Source organism: Chanos chanos, chromosome 2 (genome assembly GCF_902362185.1).
Source record: "Chanos chanos chromosome 2, fChaCha1.1, whole genome shotgun sequence".
Lineage (NCBI taxonomy): Eukaryota > Metazoa > Chordata > Actinopteri > Gonorynchiformes > Chanidae > Chanos > Chanos chanos.
Window position 1 is genome coordinate 13886349 of NC_044496.1, and position 20925 is coordinate 13907273.

The 20925-nt window shown below is 41.8% G+C and overlaps 1 protein-coding gene across 1 annotated transcript in view; it reads left to right on the top strand.

Annotated features, from left to right (window-relative positions):
- Positions 1–19451, top strand: part of ppfia1 (PTPRF interacting protein alpha 1) — a 38882-nt gene extending 19431 nt beyond the window's left edge. Inside the window, exons 8-31 of the mRNA XM_030766154.1 lie at positions 62–208; positions 1577–1711; positions 4210–4293; positions 4496–4627; positions 4772–4834; positions 5006–5088; positions 5173–5323; positions 5781–6004; positions 6207–6438; positions 7810–7863; positions 8562–8686; positions 8914–9086; positions 9381–9471; positions 10308–10319; positions 11951–12032; positions 12928–13128; positions 13816–13878; positions 14194–14220; positions 15156–15331; positions 15428–15525; positions 15657–15832; positions 15953–16021; positions 16861–17029; positions 18127–19451. Of these exons, the coding sequence (XP_030622014.1) occupies positions 62–208; positions 1577–1711; positions 4210–4293; positions 4496–4627; positions 4772–4834; positions 5006–5088; positions 5173–5323; positions 5781–6004; positions 6207–6438; positions 7810–7863; positions 8562–8686; positions 8914–9086; positions 9381–9471; positions 10308–10319; positions 11951–12032; positions 12928–13128; positions 13816–13878; positions 14194–14220; positions 15156–15331; positions 15428–15525; positions 15657–15832; positions 15953–16021; positions 16861–17029; positions 18127–18188 (2829 nt within the window). The 3' untranslated portion in view covers positions 18189–19451. The remainder of the gene's footprint in view (positions 1–61; positions 209–1576; positions 1712–4209; positions 4294–4495; positions 4628–4771; positions 4835–5005; positions 5089–5172; positions 5324–5780; positions 6005–6206; positions 6439–7809; positions 7864–8561; positions 8687–8913; positions 9087–9380; positions 9472–10307; positions 10320–11950; positions 12033–12927; positions 13129–13815; positions 13879–14193; positions 14221–15155; positions 15332–15427; positions 15526–15656; positions 15833–15952; positions 16022–16860; positions 17030–18126) is intronic.
- Positions 19452–20925: the final 1474 nt, after the last annotated feature.

Genomic DNA, 20925 nt, shown 5'->3' on the forward strand with positions numbered 1-20925 from the left:
TGGTGCTTACACATTATATGATTTTGGCCTCCTTTTAAGAATATGCTATTTTATGCTTCAGTCTATTGCTCAAAAGGAGGATATGGAGGAGAGGATCACCACATTAGAGAAACGTTATCTAGCAGCGCAACGAGAAGCCACCTCTGTCCACGACCTCAACGACAAACTGGAGACTGAGATTGCAAATAAGGAGTCCCTGTACCGCCAGGTGAGAAACTCTGCAGTTCTTCCCTCTACGTAGTATTAGGGGAGAACATTAGTGGAACTTGTTGAAGCAGACTCCAAAGAGGTTTGCTTGGTATCACATCCCTCTGTAGTTTAATTTGTCCCATGTGTGATCCTCCTGTTTTCGTATTCACACACCAGGTTCCTGATACAGTTTAGGATCAGATATGTTGTTACGTTTTGTACAGGGGTGTAAATACAGTCCAGGAAATGATGGTGCGTCTTCTCTCATCTTAATAAAGCCACCAGTGCATTAGGAGTCAAAGCTTGTGTTCGTGACCACGAAATGTTTTGCTCCTCTCCAGTGCACGTTTCCGTCGCCTCCGCTGTGACATCTCGGTGTTCTCTTCCATTTTATATTCCCAGCAGTAGTCAAGGAAGTCGGTCTCTTCCCTTAGTGGATAATGTCGGTCCATTTTGTGAATTGTAGGACATCTGTACGGTGTCATTGGAGGGTGCCCCCTTTTTCTCTTCCCCTCCCTGTGGCTTTGTCCCTGAATTTCTTTCTGCTGGCTCGGGGTTTCTTTTGTGACAAGCACTCCACTGGACAGACGGAAGAGCCCGCAGCGTTCTGGCACCATTCACGGGCCACTCAGCACAGCGGGCACTGAGTACACGCCTCCTAGACATGATGCTTTGTGCAGATGCTCTAAGAGTCAGGGACAGGGACACCAGCTCGGTATTTACCGTATCTGCAACATTTTTTCTCTTCTGTCCCGTTCTTTTCTCTCTCTCTCTCTCTCTCTCTCTCTCTCTCTCTCTCTTTTTTCCCTTTGCTGTATGTAACACATGCACATCCTATTCCTCGTCGTGCCCCGTCGCCAAATCTGATGTGGAGGCTTTGTGGGCTTGTTTTTTCTTTTAATCTCTCTTCATCTCTTTTTCCCCTCAAGCTGAGATGCCTTAAAAGAGGCTGCCTTTGTGTACACTACCACGCATGAGAAATGTAGAAATGTAACATCTTCCCTGGGGCCCATATAAAACAGTGGAAACTATAGTCTTTGGACATTGCTGCTTTGATAACTGTGGGTAGTACTCTCTTTGCTTAGCTATCTGAAGATCTGTGTGAACATTGCATTAGTGACACTTTTAGACTTATTAATCTCTCTGAGTACACTTGACAGCTTTGTGAAGGTACATTCTTGGGATTTAAAGACTTCATTATCTACCTCATGTGTTGACTGATGTACCGTCTGTTTTTGTCATGCAAGGAAAAGCTGTTGTTGAATGAACTGTCTTTGTCACTTGGTTTACATAGGTGTTGTTGGATCAAGTTTTTGATTACAATAGTAAATGAATGTGTTTACTGTGTTTGCTGGTTGACTGATGTGCTTATTGATTTCACTGACAGACGGAGGAGAAGAATAGACAGTTGCAGGAGAGGTTGGAGCTGGCCGAACAGAAGCTCCAGCAGACCATCCGAAAAGCTGAGACGCTCCCGGAGGTGGAGGCAGAGCTAGCTCAAAGAGTGGCAGCACTCACAAAGGTTAGTCCCACCCACATTTTGTCACATTCTTTTTTTTTTTTTTTTTCAACAGGGGTGGTCATCCGTAAGCTTTTGTTATCACACAATGACTACTCCTCACTTTTCCTCCTCTTTTTATGAATGTGCAGATGTGTTGTTCTGTTTATGTGGTATCACAGGAAAAACATGTGAAGAAATCATCAACTTATTAGACTTTTGTCTGACACGTTCTGTGTAGCACTGTTCACCTTTGGTGCCGCTTTGTGTCCTCACAGAAAAGAAGCAGCTTGGCTTTGCTCTGATGATGATGATGAAAGGGTTTCCCGTCTGTTGACATTTTTAAGGCTATTGTCGTGGTAGTCACCCGTAAGCATACCATGAATATACCTCACCTGCATCCTTTCATTCGTATCGTTTCTGAGAAATGAAATCTTATTGCTTACGAGAACGCTTGAGTCTGTGACACTCTTGAATATATCTGGCTCAGATGTGCAACTTTTACCAGAGCACTTCATAAAATACGGCAATAAAAACAGATTCGTGTAAGATATTAATCTTGCTACGTGGTGAGTGGTGAAACTTATTAATGCCATGAGTTTGTTGGCGAGGCTGAGACTGCTGTTTCAGCTTTTGGCACGGGCGTCTTCTGTTCAGTTGCCATTACACAACAGAAACCCCTTTTAGCCTGCCGGCCTTGTGTGTGTATTTATTCTTTTAGCTGTCTTCCCCCTGACAGTGCTCATTTGTGTCTAGTGTAGTATATATTACTTGCTACAAAACCTGTGCATTGACAAAGTATTGTTTTTTTTTTCCCTCCAAACCAAAACCACTCAAGCCATCTGTCTTCTGATAATGATGAGTCATTTCCTCGTTGGCTATTGTCAGCCTTTCAGTGGTTATGAACGTTAAGCAATAACAGGCTTCTAGGACATTTGGTTTTCAGTGAAGCCAGCTACACCACTAATCCAAGTCCAGCCCAATGCAGTGAATGTGTTAACATATCTCCAATCACACCCAGCTCAGTGAAGTCTTTCTCTTCCTTATCCCTTTCTCCTCTCCTCTTTTGCTAGTATTATTACCATCCCTCCTCATTTGTTTAAGGAAAGTTTTGTAGCTCTCGTTTTCTCCAGTGGTCTTTTTTCACTTCTGGATTTAAAGAAATGAAACCAAAAGACTACCCTTTTTTCTTTGATTGCCTTATTGTTTACGCCACCCTCCGGTCTCTGTGTCCTATAGCATTACGAAACAGTTTTAATCTCCATGTCGGACGTTTGTCTTTCCCTGCACTGAATTTTCTCTTACTGTCTGTGTACATGACTTCTAGTACTGTATCTCCTTCCTGACCCCCTCTCTATTCGTAGCTACACCGAAGTCCCTCTTTCTGCACTCACTCACTCTCTATTCTCCCTTTCTTTCCTCTCCTCCTGGTTCTCTAACCTCCCTTTCCCCTCTGTCCCTGCTGGCCTGGTTGTCTCTAGCCTGAGCGCTCTGTGTGCAGCGACTCTAAGGACTCTAAGGATGCTAAAGCGCAGAGGAAGGTACACCATGCTTCCCACAGCCCAGTAATCCCATGCCTGCCTTTTGCCTGCCTCTCCACATCCTTTTATTTGTGTCTCTTACCACTTGCCTGGCCCCATCTGTCTTCTGCTCATGAGAGTATGTGGTCTAACCAAAACAGGAACGTCTCATTTCCACAGAGCTTCAGGGAGACCTGCCCTGGGCTTATACGAAACAGATATGTCCTTAGACGTGACCTCGGGATGGGGCTCCTCTACCGTTAATGGAGGTTTGCTCTCTGACAGGATTTGCGTAGCTTCCCTTTGAACATTTTTACTAAAGAAGTAAATTGACTGGTGTTCGTATCAGGTATTGGATCAGTTCAGTTTTTACTCATCCCTAGACTGTGCCACTTAATCAGAACCGGATGTGAGAGCCTTAAACTTAGACTTAGAAAACTTCGATGTCCTCCAAGAGGCAATTTGAGGTACGACACAGAACATATAGACACATTAGAAGCGCATCAGTAAACAGAAATAACAACAGCTGGAGATGTCCCCTAGAATACCAGCACTGGAAGGCTTTACGCCTTCATCTCTGCCTTTTTTTTGTTTGTTTTTGGATTATGGCATGGGGCCGTCCACAGCCATCTGAGGTTTCTTTGCAGTTATTTAAAATTCATTGAAAGAAAACTCTTACTTTTCACAATTCTGCGAGCGTCGTGTACGTGTGTGTGTGTGTGTCCTCGGGTGACTAACCGAAACCGTCCTCCAGACCCGTCTTTGTTTCAGTCGTTTTGTTTTGAGCGAATCGGCTTGGCTTTGCGCTGCTTCCTGACGCATGATGCTTGTCCTGTCGGGCTTTAGACACGTTTGTGGATGTTTCAGTTGTGAGTGCTGGGTTTGTTGTATCTGTGACTGTGCTCTTTTTTTTTTTTTTGGCTTTTATTTGTTATTCTCAGGAAACGACTTGTGTTTTTAGACAGTTTAACAGAACCAAAAATTGACTTTTCTGCCCTTCAGGCAGAGGAACGCCATGGTAACGTGGAGGAGCGTCTGAGACAGATGGAAGCTCAGCTGGAGGAAAAGAACCAGGAACTTCTCAGGGTGAGAGGGCAAAGTGCAGTAACCCGTCAATCACTTATCTTTTGTCTCTATAGACGCAACATTAGCATTTACAACCCTTGTTGTGCCCTTAAAATTCTTAAATCCGTAACCTGTTTAGTTTCTCAGCGTGTTAACAGAGGTATTTTATCTCAATATCAGTCTCTAATCAGGTAGCGTCATGATATGATTGTAATAATTGCAGGCTCGCCAGAGAGAAAAGATGAATGAGGAACACAACAAACGCCTGTCAGAGACAGTGGACAAACTACTGTCTGAATCCAACGAAAGGCTTCAGCTCCACCTAAAGGAGAGAATGTCTGCCCTGGAGGACAAGGTACTGAAGGAGCTCTGCTGTATGCGCAGAACTCGTTGCTTAAGTTCTTCCGACATATTTCAGGGGCCCAGGGGTTTTACCAGCTTTACACCAGTGCTTTCTGCCTCCCCTCACGTATGTGGTTTTGTTTTCTCTTCTGATCAGAATGCCCTAATCCGAGAACTGGAGCACACGAAAAAACTGATTGAAGAGGCTCATCATGAAAAGGTAGTGATTTCACTTTTGTTTCCGACAGGGCCAAATATTTGTTGAGACATCTGAGAAAGGGTGGCAATTGTTTTTGTGTTGTTGCTGTTGTTGTTTTTTTTTTAGTTGCTGTTTCTTTGTTTTTTGTTTGTTGTATTGTGAACAACCCTCTCTTTGTCTGCTTCCTCTCAGGAGCAACTTCTCATCCAGATCGAGACGATGAGGGCGGAGAACGAGCAGGGGCGGAGCCGGAGCAACTCAATGCTTCATCAGGGGTAACCTGGAGTTTCAATGTTTTGTCCAAATGCAGACTTGATATTCTCTTCCACACGCACTGACCGGGTCTTGCTGTGTTGCAGGCGGTCTCACATGGGCAGCACGCCGGATTTCAGGTACCCAGTGTCTGCGTCCTCCATGATGGACAGCCACTCTGATCACTACAGTGGGGCTTTGGTGCTGAGACGACCCCAGAAGGGTCGGGTCGCCGCACTACGGGACGAACCCTCCAAGGTGAGCAGTTCAGCCTCTCTCATCTCAATAAACCTTGGAGGGTGGCACACAGACCAATTGTCAGTATGTCTTTGCCACGTTTACCTTTTGGGAAAAAAAATCCACATCTAGGTTCAAGAATTTATGATGAGACAGGACATGAAACATTTAGTAGATTCCTGCAGTTACGCTTGTTTTCATGAAGTTGCGCATCTCATTGCCCGTTCTTCATTTAGAATTCACCACTTTTCTCTCTTTCTTCCTCCTTCTGTCTCTCTGCTTCCGTTATGGACTTCAGAGACATGTAAGTCACGTGATGATGATGAAGATGATAGTTCAGAATTATAGTAGGTTTTACATGGCAAAGGTCCTATCACAGTGAGCCGGTTGAGTCACTTCAGTGTCGTGATCTTCAGAGCTCTCTCTCTCTCTCACACACACACACTATCTGTCTCTGTCTCTTTGTCTGTCTCCACAGGTACAAACCCTGAACGAGCAGGAGTGGGAGCGTGTTCAGCAGGCTAATGTTCTGGCAAGCGTTACTCAGGCATTCGAGAGTGATGTCGATATGTCCGACATGGAGGATGACCGCGAGACCATCTTCAGCTCAGTGGACCTGCTGTCCCCTGCTGGACAGGCTGATGCACAAACCCTCGCCCTCATGCTCCAGGAACAACTTGATGCCATCAATAATGAAATCAGGTACCACTTACAACCATCCTGTGTTTGGTTGAGTGTGTGTGTGTGTGTATGTATGTATAGTTACAAGCCTGTTGTTTAGTATTGGTTTTAAACTTCAATTACTTGGTGTAGTTTAACATCAGGGTTGTCTAAGGAAATCAGTATGTAATTTCACATGCGTGAGACTTGTTTTGAAGCATCAGTCGTGTTTTTCGTTCTGCAGGATGATTCAGGAGGAGAAGGAGAGCACCGCATTGAGAGCGGAGGAGATTGAGAGCAGAGTGGGCAGTGGAGATGGTCTTGGTGGACGTTACCTCTCGGTGGGCTCCATCCCACCCTCTTTCCACAGCTCCTCTCACGGCGGCTCCTCCCCGCCAGGGTCAGGGCACTCTACACCCCGTCGTGCCCCCCGCAGCCCTAACCGAGAGGTGGACCGCATGGGTGTCATGACCCTGGTGAGGTCCCTCTCCACGTGACATCTGTCACGCTTCCTGTTGTGTTTTATGGACTGTTTTTATGTGTCATTGACTTTTTGTTTTGTTTTGTTTTAGTTGAAGTATGTTGTTTGTAGTAACAGGCTAATGTGTCTATGTGTCCCAGCACTACTGTTATGACCCCTATGTCATCCAGAGCTCCCTCTCTCATCAGACAGTAGCTTACCTACCATACCCCACCACTAGCTCCACCTCCATGTATAGCTTTATTCAGGTACACCTTCCACCCTGAGCCGATACCACATGGGCTGGCCTTTCACTCTGAGGTTGTATTCCATCACGTTCCATTCCATAGTTACTTCACTCACTCACTCATTCATTCAATAATTCATTCATTCGTTCATCGTTTCATTCATTTTGTCACTACTGCAAATTGTAGGTACCAGGACTAATCTCCTCCTTAGTGGCATGTCACTATTCTGTGGTGATTGTAAAACTGCATGTGGTGAAGCCCGGTGCGGTAACTTAACGTACTGTATGGCTCAGCAGGGTATTTTATTCATACATATTTCTCCAAGCTAAGCTGTGCTGTGCTACCAGTGCAGAGTTCAGCCATGTAGTTTTACAGTGACTTTAGAAAATCTGTCCCCCACCCCCTCGTTTCTCCTGAGTTTAGTAATCTCTTTTCCTGCCTGTGAGTTGTTATTTTATGGATCAAAGAGGAAATGTGCGATTAGGTCTCAAGACAAAATGTGCCACTCCAAATAACTGTTTACTTTAGAGATGCCAGCAGGAAAAGGCATGCAGACCAGGAGCAAACAAACACTGACTGAAAACTTTTGTCCTGGTATGTTTTAGTCTCGTAAACAAACATACATACATACATACATACATACATACACACACACCCTCCATCCCGCTGTATTGATGCAATAGTACTATGTTGAAATATGCAACCTCAGAGTGGAGAGAGCTTGCCCCAAGGATAAGCTCCTTTTAGCCTCCTATCTGATGTGTTTGTGGCCTATTTTCAGCTCATCTCTCCATCCTTAGCATGACTCACTGACCTATCTGACTATCAGGTGGAGTGTGTGTGTGTGTGTGTGAGAGTGTCTGTCTGTCTGTCTGTCTGTCTGTCTGTCTTTCTGTCTGTGTGTGTGTGTGTGTGTGTGGTCTTGATAAGTATGTTCTCTCCATAAATTGTGTGTGATACAGAGTGTGAGTATTTACTATTCCATCCTGCGAAGAATAACACTGTGTGTTTCTCTGTAATATCCTCTTACCTTTTTTTCTCCTGCAAGTTTGCTCTGTCCATTCTCAGCTTGTCAGTATGGCACTAACTCTCCCTCTTTTTTTCCCCCCCTTCTCTTTTGCTGCTTACGCTTCCAACAGCCTAGCGACTTACGGAAGCATCGTAGGAAGGTAATCTGGATGGAACGCTTCTGGGCTCTGGCCCATATGCTCTTCCCCTCCCAGCGCACCCCCACAATCTCACTCAAATCTCCAAATTTAGCCGCTTCCCTCCTCCGCTAGTCATATTTTTAGAATCGCGTTTCAGGGAAAGCAATACACTTTATGACTTTTTAAAATCTCTCTTCTTTTTTTTTTTTTCTTTTTTTTTCCCCTCTAGGTGCAGCATGTACCTTATAAAGTAGTTTAGAACTTCAGGGTTGTGAATGAATTTTTTTTGCAGTAAATCTTTCTAAATTTTAGCATTGTCGAGTCAAAACTAGCTGTGTGTTTCTGTCACGTCTGTATTGCCATGTGTGGTTTTTTTGTGTTTATTGAGTTTGTCGTCATAGAGAGTCAGTGTTGACATTAAAAAAACAGTTTACTTTTCAGCTCTTTTGCCATTCGTACTGTGCCAGAAAAGTAATCCAGCAGCTACCCCATTAAGTTTTACCCAGAAGCTTCCTCAGCAGTGCACACTGTGTCTCTGTCTGGGATGTAGTTTATTGCCGCTTAGTAAGAACTTCAGTGAGAGAACACCTCTGCAGCCCGTCTTTTGTGCTGTAGTGTACAGTACATTCTTGTAGTCCTGATCCACGTATGCTGATTTGTATCTGTGGCTGTATTGCCAACAGGCCTAATGCTGCTGACTCTGCCTCAGCACGCATTTAATTAAAACTCTTATCTGTGTTTAGACTGCGCAAGATGACAAAGCAACCATAAAATGTGAGACCTCACCACCCTCTACCCCACGGTCCATGCGTCTCAACAAAGGAGCGATCCATGCCGCCAGTCACGAGGACATCCGAGATATCAGGAAGTAAGCCTTTAGACGCGTCACAGATGACATGCTTGTAGTTTCATGTATTGAATCGTACTTTTGTGAGCCTGTTAAATACAACTGCCACACATCGGCTTAATCTTCGTGTGACTTTTCTTTTTTGTTTATGCTTTTCTTTTTTTATACCGTTCGAGTTTAAAGCCTGGTCCACAGTCAGACCTTTCTTTCTGTTTTGTTTCCTTTCGCTCGTCTTTTCGCGTCTTCAGTATTGCCGGGCTGCAGGATGGTCAAGGCAGTAACCCAAGCAGCAGCAACAGCAGTCAGGACTCCCTTAACAAAGCAGCCAAGAAGAAGAGCATCAAGTCTTCCATTGGCCGTCTCTTTGGCAAGAAAGAGAAGGGCCGGCCAAACCCTTCAGGCAAAGATTCCTCCAGCCAAGGTCTCTGCTCTGCTTTAATGGCATAATCCTCCTTAATCCCTAATTAATGCAAACAAGCACAAGTGTTTGAGTAACTGCATGCGGATATCACTTGAAAGATTTACCAGTCTCTGCCTTATTTAGTTTTAGTCAGCCGTAATGTTAAGCTCAAGTTCACTAATGTGCATTGCAGGTATTTAGACAGTTTTACCAGTTCACATTTTAGGAAATGCAATATTGTTAATGAAATGTAAAAGAAGGATTTTTTTGTTGTTGTTGACCCCTGGTGGAGGCTAAATTTTGTTCTTTATACAGCAGGTACTCCTGAAGGAGACAGCCCTCAGGATGCGCTAACTCTCAGTAAACTGGGTGGCCCTGTGGAGAAGAACAGGAAATTACAAAAGAAGTAGGTGCACCACTTCCTGCTGCAGGTTTCTGCCGAGATTGTCTACTGAAACCACATCAGTGGAGACTAACAGCTGTCTGAACCACACAAAGTGTGTTTTACAACCTGCCTAGTCCCGGAGGTTCATCATCTAAATACAGACGCTTCTTTATCGGAGCTCTTTTGATTCAGAAATACTGTAACAACAGATCTAAGCACTACACGTATTAGGGATAACACCACAAATGCGAAAGCGATATCAATAGAGATCCTTTCCTGCTCACCCGCTCATTTGCGCAAGCTTTTTCATAGCAGTTACCGGATCATCACATTGCCACCAAGCCTTGATCGGTGCTCCTCACTGCATCATCCGTTAGCTTTAATCCATCACGAGGCTCAGTGCGTTTTGACAGAGTGGGCAAAGTTGCATCCTGTTCCTACAGCCAATTACAAAAGGACCCGAGTGCATTAACCTTTCACTGGGTTGAACCATCATGATCATGCAATGACCAGTCAGGACCATCTTTAGCCAACTCTGTTGATTGTCTTTGGCTAGTATACATTTCATTTGTTGTTTTTAGTTCGTCTGCTGTTTTCTAGACCCTCACTTTTGTTTTGATGGTTTTTCTGTTTCAGTTAAACTAGTTTAATTTGATTTTGGAAAATCTCATCACGTTTTTGGCTTGTGAGATTGTAGCACAGTAGAATTTGTTTTCCGCAGAATAATGGGCCTGTTAGAAATCAGTATTTATTTCAGTCAAATTCATGCACCTTTTGATTTGCTTTAAGTCACATTTTAGTTTGCTGATTGTTGATTTTCCTTTTCTTGTTCCGTTCTTTGTTCACATCATTTATAGTCCAAAAACAGGGTAAGTGGCATCATTTTGCTTTTGCTTTGTGCCTCTTTTGCTGATGACTTTCGCCTGCTACGGAGCGTGGTTGGCATGGAATGTCTCTTGCACATCTCACAAGGCCTTTCCAAATGCCTGACTGTTTTTCCCCTCAAACTAACAAGAATGTGCCTTAAACAAACCCGACTTTAAAAACAGACGTTTTGTCCAGTGACAATGATTTGAAATGTTATTTTGAATTTAATGATGGTTTTCATTTTAATATAAGAAAAATGTACCTGCTGGGTGAGATCAAACTTGGATAGTAAACACTGATTCTTTTGCGATACCAAAGGTTTAATATTATGCCAAAAAGAGTAAAGCACAGGGATTTTCTAGACAACTGCTCATGATCAGATTTTAAGGTATTGTACAGATAAGATGCCAAAACACTAAAGAATCAAATGAGAAGCAAACTTGTCTTGTCAGTTCTGTGGTTGGAATGGTACGTCACTATAAGATAAACCATGCAGACAGGACCACTGAAATGTGCTGTATGTAGGAAACAATTAACAGAGCAGAGATAGAGAGAGAGAGAGAGACCATTGCAAACACCTGAGTCTGGTGTGTGTGCGTGTTTATATGGGTGTGTTTGTGCAAGATGTACCTGACCTAGATGTGGGCTGTCTGTATTAGAACAGGGGAACAGGTAGAAAATAGTGCCACGGTGGCCAAGCCAGGGTTAGACTGTGGATAATAGAGAAATAACATGATAATCTGACATTAGAAACATTCCAGTCCCATTAGCATGACAGAATTGATGTGTGAGACCGCCTAGTGGCTTCAAGCTGAACTGTTTGGTGGTAACTGCAGCGTAGTCAGTCATGAACATTAAAGTGTACGCTGCAGCACCAAGAAACAAGTCTGTCTGTAGGGTGTGGGAAGTCTGTCTGATTTTTGATGTCCACGAACAGATAAGGGTTTAGAAAACATCCGTAAAAATGTGAGTGCATATAATTTGATAACACCGTTGAATGATATGCTATCGCTGTCCTCCTTAGGAATATTTCTTTCTGTAGTCCATCTTCTATATCTTCTAATCTACCACTGAAATTCCCAAGCAGAGCTGTAGTTTAGATTTGTGGTCCAAGAATGAGTCAGACAACGTCATCACGTCAGCGAATGTTTTGACTAAGTATATGGTTGCGCGACATTTTTGGTATGACTGTTAGATTGTTGTCAAACTGTTCCAGAAGAGTGGAGGTGTTCTGGCTTTAGACCCTGTCCTGTCTCATATCTCTTTCCTTTGGCATGGTCGTCTAAGGTGCTTCTTTAATATGCTGGTTTTGTCTGCCTGTGGTGCATGATTGAAGTTGTTCTCTGTGCCTTGTGTGTTAATGTCTTGGTCATCCAACAGAACCTGGTATGAGTTAAGTAAGCATGAGTAAGTGTATGGTGAGGGGTTTTGGTTTGTATCTCTTTTCTGCCTCAAGAGCCTCCTGAACATTTGGCTCTAGCACCTCATGTGCAAACTTGTTAAGCATTCGGTTACTGTTGTGTATGTTTGTATGTGTGTGTGCTTGCTGGTACATACCTGTTGGTGCTGTTTAAATTTTTTTATTCTTGTGAGCATACAGGATTCTGGTTTAACTCTTCATTTGTGGTTTCAGACATGAGTTGTTGGAGGAGGCTCGGAGGCAAGGTTTGCCCTTCGCCCAGTGGGACGGGCCGACCGTGGTGGTTTGGCTAGAGGTGAGTACAGTCATACAGAACTCATTTCAGCTCTAACTTTCAAGGCTCTCTGCCATCATACTAGCCTTTCAGGGGCCCTTTAAGAACCTTTTCTGCTTTTGTTCACATTCATGGCTGTCCTGTTACAGTTTTTGGCTTTAAATCTCGAAATTACATCGAGTGCTTTGTTGCTGGCCAAAACAAATGAATGAATAAACAAATAAATGAAATGCGTTCTGGTTCATTTAAAAGACTGTGGTATGCGTGGTGATGTTAGTGAATCATAGTTTATAGTTAATATAGTAGTAATCTTGGACAAGTAATGACCCTCCAGCTCAGTGCTGACCTATGTTTTTTGAGATAGTATTAGGGTGTCCTCCTTAAACAGTACATCAGCATGCATCCCATAGTCTTTTAAGGTATTCACAGTCCATTTTGTTTGCCTTATATGGCTACTTTTATCCTTTATCAGATAAAGTGTGTTCTTATCTCAATAAATTCGTTAAAAAGTTATGACAGGCGACAAATAGAGTAAACAGGCAGTTCTCTGTTATTTAACTTTCTATTCAGTTATTCAGCTAGTTTTCTATAAAGTTAAGCTTTACAGTGCTCTGCTGTCTAACACCACCTTGTGTCATCAGTCTATGATATTTCTACGTAAATTTGGTCTGTCTAAATGAAGGTGAGGTTCATCTGTATGCTGAAAGATAGTGACCTCTAGTGGATCAGATGAAGAAACAGCTTTCCATGTGTTGTCCTTTAAAAGCAATCATAGCACTAGAGTCACATGTAAAGTTGGCACAGACCACACCTTTGGCAGTCCTGATGTATGATATCTTCAGTGCATATTTTATTTTACTTCGTTCTCTGTGGACGTGTTCTGTGTCTAAAACCGTTCCTTTTTTTCCTGTTGTAGTTGTGGGTAGGGATGCCGGCCTGGTATGTGGCTGCCTGCCGTGCCAACGTGAAAAGCGGTGCCATCATGTCTGCGCTGTCAGACACCGAGATCCAGAGGGAGATTGGCATCAGTAACCCACTGCACCGTCTCAAACTCCGACTGGCCATTCAGGAGATCATGTCCCTGACCAGCCCGTCTGCCCCACCCACATCCAGAACGGTACAACGTAAACACACACACAGACAGACAGTTCCGCCCAGAAAAGTAGGACACACCCCCAGCATAAACACAACTGCCCTTTTTATCCCTGTCACACCAAGAATGACACAGTACTCATATAGCACAGTACAGTGGGAGATAAGCCTTCAAGGTCAAAGATGGACATTGAAATATAAAAAAAAAAACCCTCAAAGTGGTTGGAAGAAACTTGCTCTTATCATCCACGTGTTTTTTGAAGAACAAATAGAATGAAACAATGCTTGTCTTAAACATAATGTTTATTTATGCATTTAACAAACATATTATTCTGTGCTTGCGGGAGTATAAAGGTCTATAGAAAAATAGCAGTGAAGGGATGCTATGGCTTTTGTTCTTTTTCTTCTTGCTGAATGAAGCATGCTTGCCCTCTCTTTCACACTAACACCATAAGTTCATGCGATTATGCAATCATTAGGCACACCAGTACAAACTACACTGATTATCAGTTATTGGAAATTTCAGAATGCCTGCTGCACAATAATAGATTCTTCTGCTTTGATTTATTGCTCTTTGACTAATCCATCTCTATTCCTCAATCTTCTTCACTCGTTTTACTCAACTCTTCTCACACGCGGGATTGTGCTTGTCACTCACTTTGGGTCATGTGATTCTGCGCTCTGGTGCTCACGTGACTGGTCATGTGATTAGTCCACTGGAAATGTTTGGGTTACGCATGAGGAAATGGAGAGCTTGGCAGCTACACCTCCCACGGTTAGTCACTTACCTGGACGGTCGACGTGGTTCATTCCTTTCCGTAGGAGCACTCACTTATTTACCTGGTGTCTTGTAAATATTTGTGTGGTTATAGAGCAGTATAAGTGTTGATATATGTTGGTCTTTTGAGAGAGTTCATAGTTTGTTTGCTTTGTGTCTGTGTGTCAGTTTTCTGTGTTGCATGCTGTGGTCTGTCTTAAACACTGTTTGTCTGTGCTTTCCTACACTTCACGTTGTCAGTTTTTAACTGCTGACTCACTAACGAGACTCTTTCGTTCTCCTACACGCTAACGCTAACCTTGCTAACACCAGGAAGATGACGAGGGCAGCTGGGCCCAGGTTTGCATCTCTCATGCTCACTCTCTTTGTCTCTTTCTGTCTCTAAAAATAATACAAATCACAACACCCCCCCCCTTCCCCCCACGACTCACCCACGACCCACCCAAAAAATAAGAAAGAAAGAAAATATTGACACGACAGTCTTCACTGGAAGGAAAGAAGAGATGGAAATGACAAAGAAGAGATGGAAAAGACAAAAAAGAGATGCAAATGCATGTTTATATAAGTGAGATAGGACTGAAGGAGTTGTCATTGTAACAGTATTAAATGTAATGACAACGGTATCTGAGTGCAGACCCACATTTGGTCAGCACATTACAGAGGGCCAATCATCATCATTATTTTTGGTATCAGTAGTCATGTGTAGATAATGTTGATTTTGCATTGCAACAAAAACTAATTTCCCTTTGCAAAAATAAGAATGGATGTCAAGACGCTAGGCTCAAGAAAGTCTGCTACCCATGGTATTTAACAGCTGTGGAGAACAGGCTATTGTATATTGGACTAACCCCCCCCCAATGAAATTTGATGTAATTTGTATTTTTACCACTTCATGTCATCCAGAGCCCTTACTATAACATACAGCTTAGTTCAGAGTACTTTGAAGCTGAAGAAATAAGGTAAAACTCTTGACTTTTGGAAAACTGTATCTGTAGTCATCCCAAATTCCATGTCCTACATCCCTCAAGAAATAACTCTCAAAACGAAAAACGAATGAGGAACAATATCAATCCTGTTTCTTGATCTCTGTTAATAATTATCATCTTAGTTTTTAACCATAGAATAGTTAAGCACCCTCCTACAAATGTCCCCTTGTAATTAAGTTAATTTTGATTCTTTCTGCTATGTATATCACAACCCCATTGATTCTGCCAGAGCTCAGAACAGGACACTTTGTATTTATTGTCGCTGTTACCGTGTGTGTCGGTGTGTAGACCCTGGCGTATGGCGACATGAACCATGAATGGATTGGAAACGAATGGCTACCCAGTCTGGGTCTGCCACAGTATCGCAGCTACTTCATGGAGTCCCTGGTGGATGCACGCATGCTGGACCACCTGACCAAAAAGGACCTGCGGGGTCAGCTGAAAATGGTGGACAGTTTCCACAGGTCAGCACCATGACAGGGCCTATTTACTGGTGTCTTCGTATGTGTGTAGCTGTGTGACTGCTTAGGCTTCTTTGTGTTTTGTCCCTGCTTTAACAGAAACAGTTTCCAGTATGGAGTGATGTGTTTAAGGCGACTGAACTATGACAGGAAAGAGCTGGAGAGAAGACGAGAGGAGTCTCAGATAGAAGTCAAAGGTAATTCACCAAACTGATTTAACATTAATAACGTGTCTTCATTTACGCCGTTCAGAACCCAAAACTTTTCTTCTGTCTTATGCTGTCTACAGAGTTGACTGTGACTATATTTGAACGTCCCTGTGTTTCAGACGTGCTGGTGTGGAGCAACGAGCGGGTGATTAACTGGGTGCAGGCCATCGGGCTGAAGGAGTACGCCAACAACCTTCAGGAGAGCGGAGTCCATGGAGCTCTCATAAGCCTGGATGAAACATTTGACCACAATGCTTTGGCATTACTGCTGCAGATACCAACACAAAACACACAGGTACAACATAAAGAAACTCATGCTGGCATCAGTGTGTGTCCAGCAAACAGAGAAACGCTGTTTCCAACACTGTTCCAGGCATAGATCGCACATGTGTCGTTTTCATTTTTCTCTCTCTAGGCAAGAGCAGTATTGGAGAGAGAATATAACAGCCTCCTGGCCCTGGGAACAGAACGCAAGATGGAAGAGGTCAGTACTATATACCACACCATCCGCCTACAAGACTGAAGAGACACCCTTTTTTTATCCCTATAATCTTGCACCATTCACTTGTCATGTGTCCAGGACACACAAAGAATAAAGTTATATAAAGAATTTATTTTAAGTATTTTTATATTGACTTAGGATCCATGTATGCATAGGATACAGGTTTTTCTGTTCCTTGATAAAGCTTAAGTGGCTTTTCTCTTACAGGGACCTCTCAGTAGCTCTAAAGGTTGAATTTAGTCTCTCTGATGAATGAGATCATTGTAACCCTTACCTCTAAGGACTTTTTGATCAAACACTTGCTTAGTTATGTATTAATTGACTGATTAATCGATCGATTGATTGGGTTGTTGTTTGGTTGGTTGATTTATTCTGTGAATTTTCAGCCAGAGGTGTTCAGAACTACTTTTACTTATTGTACCATTAGCAGTCATGGATTTGTTGACAGTGAATTTACAAATTAACATTTTTTTAATGTCAGATGACTTAAAATAAAATCACAGACCAGATACTTGCCATTGCAAGGTTTTCTAAATGACAAAGAATCATGTTAATACTGCATTACTTTTCTCATTAAAGGAAAAACAACTGATTCACTCACTGAGCCTCATAATGTGAACAACAAAGTGAAATAACATAACAAAAAAAATTGTTGACAGTTCAATTACAAGGAGAGAGAGCTTCCAAAATGAGCCCACACGTCAACAAGGATGAACTTTACCTTTAAAACCACTTTGGTGTACCTTACTTCCTCTTTTATTATTGTGAATTAAAATCCGCTGTCCACAATAACATTCCTCATGTTCGTCCACCTCGTCCAGGATGACGAGAAGAACTTCAGACGAGCTCCCTCCTGGAGGAAGAAATTCCGGCCCAAAGACGTGCGGGGTATGAGCGCAGGGTCAGCCGACACACTCCCCGCCAACTTCAGAGTGACCAACAGCAGTTCTTCTTCCCCTGCCATGCAGCCAAAGAAACTCCAGATGGACGGTATGCAACTGTAATGGGAGCAGTAAAGGGCATAGGCTGACAAGATGTATCAGTGTTGACCCAGAAGATGTATCTATATGACATGGTGACAGTATTATTATTTACCATACTTACCTGAGTGAGCATGTTGTAAGGTCTGTCTAATATATTGCAAGGTGAGAGGGTTTTTTGTGTGATGTTGCTGGCTGTGATGATGAGTGTATGTGCCTAACACGTCTGATAATTTGACTAACTGCATGTGCTGCATGTATTTCTGGCTGGGAACAGGGAGTGTGAGTGGAGTGCAGAGACTGGACTCAGCCACTGTCAGGACCTACTCCTGCTAACGGCCCCTCAACTCACTGTCGGCATGGTGAGTCTGAAGAAAGGAAGAAATCTGCCGTTTTCTCACACCGTTATTCTCACCCATCTAACGTCCTGAAGATTTTAACACGTTTGCCCCTCACTCTTGTCAGAACTAGGTCTTTCTCTTATTAGAATAGAATTAGAAAAGTTATTCAAAATTTGTTTACGACAATGTAATGCTCATTAAAGGAACACATTTTATGTAAACCTCGGAGCACCAGAATAGATAATTAAGGCACATAAATCCACCACACTGACGGAAAATATTTCGGTGACAATTTTTCATTTTTTCACGACAGACCTGAAGTGATCTGTTTGTTGGTACTGAACTGGATTTTTGAACAGGCATGCAATAATTATATTTCAAAGTCTAATTTCAACCTGTGTGAATGTGTGAGCATGAATAATATCACACAGGAAGTAAAGACGTCCATAACCTCACAACACTACAACACTTAATTATTATTATTAATTTTTGTACTTGTATGTCAGTGGCTTTGGCAGTAATACCAATCTGTGTACCTCTCTTTTTCTCCCTCCCTCTCTCTGTCTCTCTCTCGGCCTTACTTTCACTTTAATTCTCGCTCATGGTATTAACACGGTCATCCTCTTTCATTTTGTTTATCTCTCCCTCCATTTGCATATGCTTCTCTGTGTCCACCTTTCTTTTTCTGTCCATCTCTCTTTGCATCTTTCTGTCTTTCTCCCCCCCCCTCTCTCTCCCTCTCAGTTTATGCTCATTATCTCTATAGGTGATGTTGATGAAGAGGACGGGTTATCCTCAGGCTGGAATCTCAATGGACGAGGACTCTAAGATATTTTCTTAAGGAGTATTAAAAAAAAAACCATCAAAAATCTCCGCAATACCCTAGAGGACATATTTTAGATTTGATGAATATTATATTTATGTAAACCAATGGGACATTTCATATATTTAGTTCTGTATCTTTGTTTGCCTGATTTATTTTTCCTCAAACCTTTCTTATCCTTTGTCTTCATCATGTTTAACTTTTTTCAGATGTAACTGAATGTATCAGAAATCTGAAGTTTGTATATTTATATCTGTAAGCATTATCTAATCTTTTTATAATCTACCTTGTAATTGACCAGATGTACTTTACTTCACCCCCTTCCCCCATTTGTTTTAATCATGCAACTTAAACTCAAGTGACTGATATGTGATTTAACTTAATTTTGTTGCCCCCTGTAGTTCTTAAAAAAAGAAAAAACATATCAATGTTGATTTTATTCTGAATGCAGCTCTTAGGTCAATGGTATTATGTGAATATCAGAATTGGTGCATATCTCTGACATTTTGTCACTTTGACTGTTCGGTTTTCTTGGCTGAATGATGGAGCATGAACTGGGGTGCCTGTATGAACTGATTTTTTTTTTCTTCTTCTTCTTCCTTCCTTTGTTCCTGTGATACCAAATTGAAAAACTCTTTAATAAGCCATACATGGTAGCAATGACGAGGGCTACTTTTTGGATGCATATTTCCAGCAAAAGGCATTACATAGTAGACCAGGCTTTCTGGACATCCTCGAATGCTGAAACTCCTCATTCCTCTTCTCGCCTTCTCACTTACGACACGCATGACAAACCAACATTGTGTGGGGATAGATTATGCGTGTGCCATGTGACTGCTTTTCTGTGAAGGACCAACCCCACTGTGGCCTAAGCTAAACCTTCAACTGCATCCCATGACTTTCTATCGAGCCTTACCGTTTTTTTTGTTTGTTTTTTTCTTGCTCATTTGTTTTTATTTATGCTCACTTTGTGTGACATCAGCTTCTGTTAAGAAGCCACCATATTGTCCTGGATTATTGCAAATGTTTTTGAGGAACCCACGTTCTGTAGAACTTTTCAAGCAAATATTGTTGGAAGGACTGAACACATCCCAAGAACCACCTCCCCCTTTAGTCCTCACGATATCATTTCATCTTTTTTTTGTTAACTTAGTCATTTATGCACAATTCAAATCATGTTACTGTCCTGTTTCTTTTTTTTTTTTTCTTTTTTAAAATTGTGTCATTCTATCTCTGTTTAAAATTTCCTGATCTTGTAACAGAAATTATGTACAGTACTTATGAACTATTTTTATCACAGTATTATTTATTGCTTCCTTTCAATAAAATACTGAAACTTATTTTCCACTGCCAATAAAAAGACTAAGTCTTTGCGTTTCAAGGAAAAAAAAAACTGTGTGCATGGTTTTCCCTCTTTTTAAGAGCTCTTCACAGTACTTCACAGTACACAATTCATGTGGTTAATGAAAGCCAACTGAATTACCTTTCAAGTAAAATCAGTTAAACGAACCTGAGCAGTCTGTTCTTCCCTTTCCATCCATGGAAAGCATATTTTGAACAAAGACTTGCAGAATGCATTACTTATTGTTTCCTTTTTTTCATCCATGATGCTTTTCTATTTTTAAGCATTTGTCTAATGAAATTAATTAATTTCTCATGAACAGTTTATCATGAGATTAATGAAAGAATGAATGCATTGCTAGGAAAGATTTAAGACTTGTATTTTGAGGAATAAATGACTACCATAGACAGACTATGACCTTCCGGTGCTGCGTTTTTTTTTGTTTTTTTTTTTACTTTTATTAATGAACAGCAAGGTAAACATACAGAAAATACATACACAGATCATGCAAGGGGATCAGAAGACTAACAGAAATCATAAATAAGCCCATGAAAATGTTAAACAGGGTACATGAATTCAAGGTTTCAATAGCTTTCCTCTTAGAGTATAGGATTGATGTATTTGGTTTCATTTTCAAAAATTAAAAGGGAAGGTTTATGATTGGAGAGCTTAGATTTATGAATATGTGATTTTGCAAGTCATAAAACCAAACTGAGGGTATAGTATTGATTTGCCTTGGTAGAAGAGTAAGTAAAGAAGCCAAACAATACATTATCATATGAAAGGGAAAATTCAGATTGTATATATTGGGAGGTAAATGTACACGTCTTACCAAAAAGTACCAGAGTGGAGACAAGACCGAAATAAATGATACAGATCTTCTGCAAACGGTTGACAAAATGAGCAGTTCACTTCAATGTCCTTTTTTATATCTTTGTAGAACTACCTTTTGGAGGGATAAAATCATTTTAAAAATCATTTTAAAAATCACTTCCTTAACCTTATTTGTAATCAGATATTTAGAGGGTAGGCGCCAGGTTATTCCAGTAGGGAACAACATTTGGTGCAGAGACTATTTCTTGAAATACAGCACGTATATCACGGTTATTATCGCTCCTTCCGGTGCTACTTATCAAAGTTTAGGCTGAATTACTTTCGTCGTAACTACTGCTGACAACACACTGTCTGTTCAGATGTAGCATTATTTTTAATAATCCAAGTGTGACACAAAAGTAATACATAAGTATTTTATATGCTTTACGTGGAATCTAGGTCAATTCAGAAAATGAAGTCTGCCAGCGTCACTTCCCCTTTTCCAAATCCAGGTGGTGCTGTAGGCCCCATGCAGGAAGTGGGAAAAGTGGGAGAGCCGGAAGAGCGGAGCATTGGAATATTTCTAG